Source organism: Callionymus lyra, chromosome 5 (genome assembly GCF_982586985.1).
Source record: "Callionymus lyra chromosome 5, fCalLyr1.hap1.1, whole genome shotgun sequence".
Lineage (NCBI taxonomy): Eukaryota > Metazoa > Chordata > Actinopteri > Syngnathiformes > Callionymidae > Callionymus > Callionymus lyra.
Window position 1 is genome coordinate 10,775,894 of NC_141822.1, and position 12,455 is coordinate 10,788,348.

Sequence of the window (12,455 nt, forward strand, 5' to 3'; positions counted from 1 at the left end):
ACCCGCTCTAGTAGGAGAACTCACATTTTCCCGATCCTTAAAACTCACTTTACAAATAACCATTACTTACTTACTTACTATATATATATATATATATATATATACTTGGTAAAAGTAAATAAAAATCATATAATTTAAATAATTACATACTGTTATAATTTATTAACAGTTAAGAATAGTTTCATTAAATTTTACTCAATTCAGGACACGTGTTATGAATTATTGTTTATGCATTTTTTTCAATTAATAAAAAATAATAATCAAGCATCCCTAAATTATATCATAATTATGTGTATACAAGGTGTTTGCAAATGTTTGTTACCTTTAAAATGAAATACTTCATTAATGTTTCTGAAGCAAATGAAAAATATGAATCTTAAATATAATAATAATTATAAAAAAAATATTCACTCAATATTTAAAGTCCACTAAATGTAAAAAAGAAAATGCGAAAAATGATTAATAATCAAATGGAAAACATATTCTAAATTCTAAAAATAAATGCATAGAATAACAATATTCTTAATAAATTGTAATTACAAAGATGCCGGTGCTAGAAATCAAATAATGAGAATGAAAAGAAACACTTGGTAAAAGATTAGTTAGCAAGTATGATTCATTAATAATAATGTGTTTGGTAAATTAAAATGAATGTAAACGACTCGTACAACAAGCGTCGGCGAGCAAAGGCGGAGGCAACACTGTGGAAGATAAGAAGCAGTGCCGAGGAAACACGCGGCAGATGTTCGATGCTTACGTTTCCATCTCATATCAAGAGTCGCGGAGCTTCACGCTGGATTCTTCTCTCTGTGTTCCAGATGGAGTTTAACGAGAAAGAGCTGCGCAAGGAGATCAGCTACGCCATCAAGAACATCCACGGCATCAGGCACGTTCGTCCTCTGACTTCCTCACCCCTTCCTCCCCCTTCAGCCTCCCCCCCCCCCATCGACCTCTGCGTCTGCACTTAACTGACGCGACCTATCTCATCACAAGTGTGTGATCCAGGCTCACTGTTAGCGGCGGCAGATTTGGGATCAGATAGGCGACGACTAACTGCACGATATATATACATTTGTCTGTTCGTCTCGTCCGTGTCGCTTCTGTGTCTTAAAAAAAAAAAAATCCTCCATTTATGTTTCATGTCAGACTCTCTGTCTGCCAGACTTTAAATAGGACAGATTTTCTCAGTGTGTTCTCATCCCATCCCTGGTCCTTTTGTTCTGTTGTCGTGAGGAAAATAACTCTTGGATGGAAGCTGCTTCTTCCAAATTAACTCTCTTCTCTCAACCTTCCTCCCTCTTTTATGTCTCTCCACCGTCCTTCTTTGTTTACTGCCTGTGGCTGGTTCTGTCCGCCACGAGCAGAACTGGCCTCTTCACCCCGGACATGGCCTTTGAGACCATTGTGAAGAGGCAGATTGGGAAGATTAAAGAGCCGTGCACCAAATGTGTGGACATGGTCATTTCTGAGCTAGTCAATACTGTTAGGAATTGTACCAGAAAGGTAACAGAAAACAAGTAAATGGTGGATAGCACTTTTTGTTTTTTATTCGTTTTTCAAAAATCCCCCTTCATCCGCAAAGTGCCCCCCCTGCTGTTCACTCTCCCTTCTCCAGAACCGAGCGGCCCGCTCCGGCTCTCAGTGCTGGAGCGGGTCGCGGCGGTGCTGCCTGCTGTATCGGATCGGTTTTTGGCTGAAGTGGCCGTGTTAGAAAGATGTGCTGAACTGGTATGGAAGCTGAACGCTTGTCGATATATGGCTGCCCTGCGGAGAACATGAGACCTTTTTCTGTGGCCAGAACATTTAATTTACGTAAAATCAAACTAACTTCTCATTTAAAATGAACCAAAAACATATTTACTGAGTGTTCTTGTTTACTGTGATATCAAATAATCTTTTAGAATGGAATTATTTATGGACCATTTCTTATTAAACAAATTATTATACATCACAATCATACACTGGTGGGAGTAGGCCGCAACGCAGCGTGCCAGGAGCAGTCAGAGATTAGCTCATTGACACGACCTTGTCTGAAATTGAACCTACAACTCTTTAGGCCTTAAGACAACCACTTTAGGCCCCTCGATCAATTATAGATCGATCTATTATTGATTGATCAAGAAATAAACATTGAACAGGAGATTTGGCATGAAAATAATAATAATACAATTTATTAAAAAGTATTTATTTATTTTATTATTATTATTTTTAAAGAAAATACATTATAAATGAAAATAAAATATATCAAATAATTATCATTTTTGTTAAGTCTTAAAAAACAACATAAAAAACGAATAGAAATATATTAAATATATAATACAAAGTACTTTGATTAATACGCAAATTGCTGTTTTGTATTTGCTTATTCATCAAAATACGTACTATGTGTTTTTTTTTAAATAAATGAAACTATAAATTAAATATACAATACACGTACATGTATTTTTGAAGCCTATACAATACAATACAAACTTGCTAAGTAAAGAAAGTAAAGGGAAATAAAAGAGTGAATTCATATATTAGATTTTTTGACCATGAAGGTCATGTATATTTCTGTGTGTGTATCATGTTTTTATACGTAGAATAAAAACATCTCAATCTTTCCGCACATGAGCCATTTGTACTCGTGACATGATGTTTAGCAGCCTTCGTTTTATGGTTTTTGATTACATAGTAACTATGGATTTCTAAAGTAAAAAGTAACAAATAAAATTGAGAAAACGTTTCAAAATCAAAGTAAAACCAAACAAGAATCTTTCTAAACATTAAACCAAAAATTATAAATTAGATTTTTCAAAAATATTCAGTAAAAGAACTGGAAAGAAAACCCTGCCCTGGTTCATAATCCCAACTGTACAAACACATCAAATCCAATCATACGTCCACGGGCAGCCATGTAGGAAAAAAAAGTTCCGCTTCCAGACTTTGTGCGTGAGACTGCAGTCGGGCACCATGGTTACAACCAGAACCACAGAAGAAGAAACAGTTATCTGGGATTATATTGACAGTGTCTGGTGAGACACCAAGAGCTGGAGGTGGAGGTTCACACGAATCTGAGACGAGGGTCTTCTGGGGTTGAAGGCGTGCGCTGCTGCAGTCTCTCCGTTCGTGGCTTCAAGTGGTTTTGTCTGGTCCAGGTTGGGGCCTCCGTCCATCTCCTGGCTCCCCGACTGGATGGAGGGAGGCTCCAGCGCTGTCCTGCATTAGAATGGCTTCCGGGGAATCCAAATGTCTCACTTGCATTTTTCTTCCTTCTGTGCTGTTTACCCTCCGGACCCTCACACCCTCTCCTTGTCTTTTTCCATCTCAAATCTGTTTCTTCTTTTTCATGACGGTTTTATCGTCACCTCGTCCTCTTTTTTTTCAACCATTCCTTTTACTCATCTTTCCTTTTTACCATTATTTATTTCACATTTTGACTCCACATTTTCTTATTTTAATTTGAATTCTTATTATTTTGTCTACTCTGGTTTATTCTTGTGTTACCCTGTGTCCCGCGCCGCCCGCCCGCCCGCCCACTCCCACAGGACGGGTTTGTTCACCCCTGACCTGGCCTTTGAGGCTATAGTGAAAAAGCAGATCCAAAAGCTGAAGTCGCCCACACTGAAGTGTATAGATATGGTGGTGAGCGAGCTCACCTTCACCATTCAAAAGTGTAGTCAAAAGGTAAAACCATAGATAACTGATAAGACCCTCTTTTTTTCGTTTTTTATTTTTATTTCATTTATCGTATCTGTAGGACGCTCCGATCGGGATAGACCGGCTGCTGGATAGACAACATTTGTCGGGGACAATTTTCGAGAAAGATTTATTTAAAGATAATAAACATAATTAGACGAGTTGTGAGATATATTGATGATCGATAAAGTACAACCCATGTTAGATCTATACGCTTATATACAGTATATAGATTGTATTAGTGATTGTTTATTCAATTTTATTCTAGGTAAAATGTAATTGGCCTAAATGAATACAGTAATAGCTCAAAGATAGAGCCCTGTGGGACTCCATTTCTAATTTTGAATACTAACCTGTGACAGACTCCTTTTTAAAATCATAATTATTTCTCTTAGGTTACTTAATTTCCTAATAAAAACTTGTCTTTTTCCTTATTTAAAATAAAATCTCTGCAATAGCCTGAAAGATTATGTTTTGGTTTTTATTAGTAGTAGTGATGGTCTGATGAAGCTTCATGAAGCAGTCTCATTACTCTCAGAGTCCACTAGGTGGCAGTCTCTGCACTATTTTCCTTTGTTTTCAACAACTGTGCTTATGAAAAATCACATCATTTTAAAACTGACGGCGCCACCTACTGACCTATAATACATGCTTCATGAAGCTTAATCAGCACCAATTAAGTGCTAGTCAGAGATTTAAAACCTTTTGAGAATCGTTTATTATCATATTTTATTGATTATTAGATTATTCTTGTTGCAATATAAGCTAAAATGGACCCTCAACTTGAGATTTTATAAAAAAAATTCAAGATTGTGTCAGATAAATGGTTTTATACAAGAAAAAAGGGTCTTTAGAAAGTAAATGAATGGATTTTAATGCTGTATTTCAGCCGCAGTGTTACCGGCAACCTTTAGATAAAAGCACCAGGGCTGGAAATTTCCGTGTTCTTTTGACTAGATAATTACAAAATAAAGACCCAGATAACACATTGATTAAAAGAAAAGTCTCTCTTTATTTAAAATGATTATCATAATAACTGAAATATATTATTACGAATAAATATTTGTATTTCATGAAAATTATTTCAATATGTATTATTATAGCTTTCATCAGATTACCAGCAAACATCGGTCTATCCTTAGTACAATATGACATAAAACACCTATGAGTTCAGTACAAAATGTAAATATTTTTATCATTTTATTTGCCTGTTTTAGCTTCTTTTTTTGTTTGTTAATTGACCTCATGTTGTCTTTAAAATATCTATTTAAGTTTTTGTCTTTGTCGCTTTGGTTTTCTTTTAGTGGAGTGACTGAATGTGTAGTTCCTCACACACACACACACACACACACACACACACACACACACACACACGCACACATGCTGACTAATCTTTGCATTGCAAGCATCTTTTTTTTTTTCTTCATTACAACTTCTTTGACTATTCTTTCGTCCTCTGTCCATCCTCTCATCCTCTCATCCTCTAACCCTTTAAGAGTTTCAAGCTAGATTGGAGCGCGACCTCCTTTGGATTTCTCCTCTACGTTACACTTTCTTTACAGTTTTTGGTTGTGACTGTATTTTAATATACAGTGTTTTTGGGGGAAAATCCACAAAGGGGTCAGTTTGAAGTTTCCTTCCACATGTACAGTCTCCACCTCCATCCTCCCCCCTTTCCTCCCTCCCTCCCACATGGCACGTCAGTCTAAGCGTGTGTGAGCGTCTGCATGCATCGCTTGATCACAGTATGGATCGGTGCAAAAATCCTGGCTGTTTTTTAAAAGACAATATTTCTTAAGTTCGTATTCAAGTCGCAAAGCATCTTTCTGTTACACACCAAAAGTAACAAGCAAGGACTCTACTGATGATTTAACTCCTTGCTAAAAATATTCATACACGGTCAGAAAATGTGATTTTATAGAACGAGTTTTGTCATTTCAAGGGGGTTTTAAGTCTTGAACTCAAATACTGTCAGTCCAGATGTTTTTAGTTGCCGGCAAGAGTTTTTCAAAACTGTTTTTTTTTTTTTTTTTAATTTTGACTGTATGCCAGATAGGCCTATTTTAACTAAAATTGTCACTGACACTGTGTTCCTTTTCTCTCTTTAAAATACTGTATATATTTATAAATGTAGAGTAGCTTAGATAAGCAGACACTGGTGTAAAAAAGCAACGTTTTTTCTGATATCATTTGAATGGAAATAACTTTTTTCAAAAGGCTTTCAAGTATTGCTTCCCTTATTTGGGTTGAGGAATACAACCTTCCATGAGAGACTAACCCTAAACCTGACCCTAACCCTGACCCTGACCCTGACCCTAACCCTAACCCTAACCCTAACCTTAACCCTAACTTTAACCCGAACCCCGAATCCCGAACCCCGAACCCCTAACTCTAGCCCTAACCCTTGCTAACCCTAACCTAAACCCTAGCCCTTACCCTAACTAACACTGACCCTTACCCCTACCCCTAACCTAATAGACTTTCTGGCTAGAAATATCTCAGTGTTTAAAGTAAGGGAAGGACATTATAAATACCAACAACTATACTAAGACTTCCATTTCAATCGAGAGGTGTTTGATGGAGGACAAAAAAACAACTTTAATTAACAGTGTATGGAAAGATTGTGTCACACTCCTTCCTTTAAAGGACGGTTCGGTCCAGGAGCCAGACTACTAAAATAAAGTTTAGCACCCCTGGTCTACGGCGTCATGTGGCCCTCAGCCTTTGACTTTAACTGTGTTTGTGTGTGTGTGTGTGTGTGTGTGTGTGTTTGTGTGTGTGTGTGGCTCATCAGCATTATGAGCTGTAAAATACTTGAGGTTTTTAAATAATGCAATATTAAATAAAAGACAAATAAACCGTTTTTAACAAAAATTCGGGTCTCTTGGCACGACTTGGGTATAGAGCCCGTTGAGTCTCATACAAACGATTTTGCTCTGAGCTTTAGTTGACTTGTAAAAACCGTTGAGGATATTCATTTAAACAAAAAGAGAAATCCCTAAATTACCGTCCAGAGTTTGTTTGGCCGAGTTAAAAAATACAAAACCAACAGATCTTAAGAGTCCCTTCAGGTACTTTCTTTCTTAAAACCTTCTGACAAGCATGAAAGATGCATTGTGACTTGAAAGAAAACAGAACGCTTTTTTTTTTTTCTTTTCTTTATGGGATTTTCCTTTTTGATTCAATCTTTTTTTTCTCTCCTTTCCTCACACTCCTTCAAATGTGTTTTGTGTCACATTGGAGGCCCACCAATGTCTGTGTTTGTGGGTTTGCAATGAGCTCATGGAAAAAAAGACCCACAGTGTGTTGGGGAAAAGAAGCTTTTCTTGCCAGGAACATTGTTTTTTTTTCTGTGTTTGTGCGGTAATATCTCAGACTTCACTCTACCCGGCTGTATTGTGTTTCACATCGGGCAGCACGAAGGCGTTTTTACGCATTAAAATCTTGAAATCTTCACCGTGGGGGGGGGCGGCAGAGATAGAGTCCAGTCTGGGATAAACCTTTCCAAACATAACATGTCTGATTTTGTAGTTTTTTTTGTCGTTGTGATAGTGGAAGTGTGTGTTGTGGTTCTGTGAGATGAGTGATGTTGTGGTGTGCTGGTGTGTGTGAGTGGACTAGCATGTGTGTTTGGCTTTTTGCTACCTACCTACTGTGTTTTATGCTCACAGCTGGCTCAGTACCCCTTGCTTAGGGAGGAGATGGAGAGAATTGTCACCCAGCACATCAGGGACAGAGAAACTCGCACTAAAGAGCAGGTAAAAAAAACACCTTTATCTTTATTTTTAAAAATGATTTTTGACATGCAATCGCTCCCGTTGTTGTTTGTTTGTTTAGCTTGCTAGCTACAATGCTATGCTAGCTTAAACACTGTCATGCAGCTAGTATTTTTTGCCGTTTTATTCTGATTAAACAAGTTTATTTCAAATGATCACTGTTATAAATTAATTACACATTTTATTATTATTACTTTTAAAATAGTTACAAAACACTTTTGGAAGGTCTAGCATTATTGCACAGTGTTAGCAGATATACATGTTTAATACTTAGTTCATCTTCAGTACATTTGCTTCAAGTCAAGAGATAAGAGGGGTTAAAAAAAGTATCTTTGTAACGTTTATCATTTTTTCTGTAATCGAAGCTTCTAGCCGTAGTGTAACCGGGTACAAGACGGACATTTATCATCTCTGATATAACATCTTTCTCTCGCAGTTGCGTTAGGTAACCACCGGAGGGTTTTTCTAATCTCTTCCGACTCTTCTTATAGATAAAAAGATTTATTCTTGTATATACAATATATAAGAAAGATTAATTACAGAAGTTGATTTACAGTATTTTGGGACTATACTGCGCACTTTGAATCTTTTTCTTCCTAAAAAAATCGACAGTGCGCCTTAGGAATATATTCTGGTTTTACTTATTGACCTTGAACCGATTTTACCTGATACAGGGCGTTCAGAAATCCGTCAAAATGTTGATAAACAACAAAGCTTCGCTCAAGAATTACTCCGCGATTCTCATAGTATTACTTGACTAGGCTCCTGAATATATTTCTTTTGTAATTTATGAAGAACCCTGTATAAGTACAATAAAAACGTATTTACGAATACAATTGTGGTATCTGTCGTATCCATTAATAATTGTTTAAAAAATATTGAGTGAGTTTTCAATGTCAAAGTCTTAAAGCGTTCAAACTACAATCTGACATCCCAGATCACAAGACCAAAACCGACACATCTGATTGGTCAACAGCAGCTTCAGGTCTCCTACTCTTGCAGGCACTTATATATTGGTAGGAAATAAACATGGAGGCGGAGAGAGAGAGAAAAAACAACCTTGAACATGTTTATTTATTTGTCTGAACGGTTGTGATTTGATATCCGTGTAACCGTTAACAAGCATAGACGAAAAAAGTAAATTAAAGTGGCAAACTATAGTAGTTAATACTCACAGTAGCAAGATTGAAAGTTATGCTCAATAGAAAAGTATTGAAAAGCCTAAAGTGTGTGTTGTCTGAGCGAGCTTTGGAACTGCTACCTACGGTCCCATCAATCACTTTGCTATCAATGATAATTCGCAGGTGCTGCTGCAGATCGACATTGAGTTGTCGTACATGAACACCAACCATGAGGATTTCATCGGATTTGCGAAGTAAGTTGAAATCCATGTCTCGCTCGTGAACATCCCTGACCTGTCGTTGTTTGTGGTTCAGCGCTCAGCAGAGGATCAACCAGATGAACAAAAAGAAGACGGCCGGCAATCAGGTACTTTTGTTGAACGCAGAAATCATGACCTTTCAGTTTAAAAGCAACCAATAAAATCAATATGACAGGAAAAAACTTATCTTGAGAATCTCCTGCCAAATGCTTTCCTGACTTGTTTCAGATCTTATTACTTTCCTGTATTTTTCCACAGCCTGATGTATCTTTTTCCTTTATCGTCTCCCACTGGTATCTCCAATTTATTTGTTTTCTACTTCTGAATGATTTCTGTTTTTGCTGTTTCTCTTCTCGCTCTTGTCCTCTCTGTGGCCTCTCGCCTCTTCCAGGATGAGATCATGGTGAGTAGCATGTGCGGCTGCGTTTGAGTGCGAGCGACAGAAAGAGAGATTATATGCATGTGTCTGTGCTTCTGTTTCGACGCTCGTGTCGCGATGTTATTACTCATGATTGGAAATGCGTTATTGTGTCGTGGTGCGTGAATGAGCTTAATGGCGGCAGAAAAAGGCCGGTGGCTGTGGTGGAGGATGCTTGGCTTCTTCCCTTTTGCCATTCGAAACATCCTGCGTCCTCACTGACACTCGTGCACTCGATCATTTTTATATATGCACCGCAGGATTATATAGAGCCTGGAAGACTAACTAGCCATGAAACACTTAATAAGATACACTAGATAATAAATAGGTTACGACAAACCCAAGATGACAGTTTTTTTCGCACCATCTCAAAGTTAAACTCAAGGTCAGAAAGGAAAGAAAAGGTTTTAAACCAGATTAGATCATGTAATCCAATCCTAGTTTTAAACTTGAAACCTTTAGTTTGTGTTGTTTAAACATTTGGGTAGGATTGGTGTATTTCGGGAAGGAAATGTAGCCAACCTTTCAAATTGGTCAAAAAAAATCTATTTGTATTATTTTGTATTAATACTTTGTATTTATATTCTGCACCTGATTTATTCAACTACCACATTGATAAAGTAGAAAAAGTAAATATATGCTACCAATTCATCCTTTCAGTATAGTAAAGTAAGAATAAAATGAAAACGATTGTGTACCCTTGAAATAAACCACCAGAGTTTAATAAGAAACTCAACGTTTTTTTCTTAGTTTTCATGATTATTTACCAAATAGATTCTCAATGACTGCATTAAAACTATAAACGAATACATGTGGAATTATGTACTTCACAGAAAAGTCTAAAATAACTTGTGTTATGTTCAAGTTTTATCAAAGTGTCTATCTTTTTCTCTGACGACTGCTATGCAGACTTTTGGCATTCTTTCAAGATATTCAAAATATAGTCACCTGAAATGTTTTTTACTTCAAAGGTGAGCATTTTGCCGGAGTTTGGGATCACGTGTTGTGTACTCAGAAATCAGGTTGATACAGCCATATTGGACAACCTTATGATTCACTTTATGGAAAGGCCTGTACTGTATTAAAAACAAAAACAATCACAGATTAACCTGTACAAAAAACAATGTAAAACCATGAACATTATAACAGTTAAATATTTTCCCAAATGATCAATAACCTGTTGATGTGTACATTACTATTAGGCTAATAGTAAAACAATGTGGGATTATAATATTAGCCCACATTGTGTTATGTTGTTCATTTTAAAGAACTGGTCATGTTGTCACGGTGTATCTGGATCAGGTTGTTAAAAAAAAAACAGCATTAAAGTAAAGATTATATATTTTTTTAACTGGCCCTAAGTGTCTGAGAGCAGATCTGTTCGTCTTTGTTGCACTTAAACTCTTGTATTTGCACTAGTAATGGTTAGTTGGTTTGTCTTTGTGATAAATGTTTGGCTGATGTTTATGTCAGCTCTGAATCCTGCCCTGATGAAATATATTCCAGCAGAGTGTGAAGTAATACATCGAAATATAATCATGTAGCAGCTAAATTTACGACTATTATTGGTGTTATTTACATAACCCAAGCAGCGTTAAATAGAATTTATAGTTTTATTTCCTAATTAAGTCGTTTCTTTCCAACCGCAAACCTGCCATCCCTCTTGTCTCGGGTTAAACTTGCAGTTTTAGTTTTGTTCTCCCCACAAATAACCTGCGCTTTTTAGTTAAAGCAAACATAGATGTTAGTCAATTTGCCTCATATTGTTGCTTTTTTTCTGAGTAGACATGAGCTTCTCTTTCCAATTGTCATCCCCCAAATGCAGAATTTTCCCTGACGGAAGGTCAAAGGTCAAAGATAGATGAGAATGAACATCCACAGTTCACAGTTGTCACAACATAAAAGCCCAGTTTGGGGTTAAAGGTTCGGGGGATTCAGTAAACAAACCAGTGTCACTTCCCATGTGGAGACGGATGTATTTGTGCTACTGCACCCACAAGGATTCTTTGCTCCCTATTTCCTCGCCATCCCTCGTCACGTATACAGATCCCTGACAGTCTCTTGTGTTCATTACTGCTCAGTTTTCAGTTGTTTTGTTCTGTATTAATGTCATTTTGAGTATTTTCTCAAACAAATCATCATTAATTCAGGTCTATTATCTTGTTGTTTTTATACTAAATTTGAAGGTAATACTTCTAGAAAGTCAACTTTCTATTCTGATTCATGAGAATGTCTTGCGTTCTCTTGTGTCGGTTTAAATAAAGAGTTCCAAACAACTGCAGGTTCATGCAGCTGTGAAGCTGAGTGATAAAAGCCATAGAACTGTTAAGGCTTAATATTAAGGCTAAAGCTCGATCTAATCTGTGTCCAATGCTAGCATATGCTAGTTGCTAGTTTCAGGATACGGGAACAGCAATACGATATATTGCGATTCTGTAGGAACATGGATATACTTGTAGTATTTAACACTAGCGTTGCAAAATTTAAAAAAAATGAAAAGACTCTCGATGAGGTTCTTAGTGCTTTCGTTTCGAACCCAAACTATTCCTATCCACACATTAAAAGTGGCTAAAGTTGACCGTATCCTCTAGTCCTCAGTCATCTCCAAAATCTCACAGGATTTCGTTGGCACTTTGGGGAAATGATTACGGCTGCCATCTAGTTTGATTGCAACACAAACTGGAAATAAATGCTGTGAATATTTGCCTGTTATTTTTATTTAAAAAATTAAATTATTTTATTTTGCTTCATCTTAAATATAAATAATAAAATAACTATGGTTAAAAAAAGTGATTTAAAAGCCAAAATAAATCTTTATTTATATTTATTATTTGGTTGAATATTGATGCAAAAATACTGTAATATATCGTCGTATTTATATTTTCTAACTACCCTCATTATAGCTCTCCATAGCTATAATTAAAACAATAAATCCACGTGAATCCAAATATAGAGTCAAACAGATTCGAGGTGAAAAACACTGCATGGTCTGATGGCAGATTGACTTGAACGACAGAGCATCCCCTATAAAACCCCGAAACCCCGTCCTGCTTGTCCTCCGTTCTGTTACCCCGGCAACCAGCTACGACGGCGCCGGTCGCAAAACCAGGAATGTGTATTTGGCCTTGATTTAAAAGAGATATGCGTAGTTTTGAAAATGTTGTTTCCACATCCCCATTCAGCCTGAGAGAGGAGCTAACGA

The 12,455-nt window shown here is 36.8% G+C and overlaps 1 protein-coding gene across 4 annotated transcripts in view; it reads left to right on the forward strand.

The window, feature by feature from the left end:
* The window catches only part of dnm1a (dynamin 1a), a 54,485-nt gene that overhangs the window by 14,101 nt on the left and 27,929 nt on the right, over positions 1–12,455 (forward strand). For 3 of the 4 annotated variants that reach the window (XM_087790758.1, XM_087790760.1, XM_087790759.1), the window contains exons 9-14: positions 819–886; positions 1,365–1,503; positions 7,350–7,436; positions 8,759–8,829; positions 8,891–8,942; positions 9,227–9,238. In XM_087790758.1, the coding sequence (XP_087646884.1) occupies positions 819–886; positions 1,365–1,503; positions 7,350–7,436; positions 8,759–8,829; positions 8,891–8,942; positions 9,227–9,238 (429 nt within the window). The remainder of the gene's footprint in view (positions 1–818; positions 887–1,364; positions 1,504–7,349; positions 7,437–8,758; positions 8,830–8,890; positions 8,943–9,226; positions 9,239–12,455) is intronic. The other variant, XM_087790761.1, reaches the window with a different exon arrangement.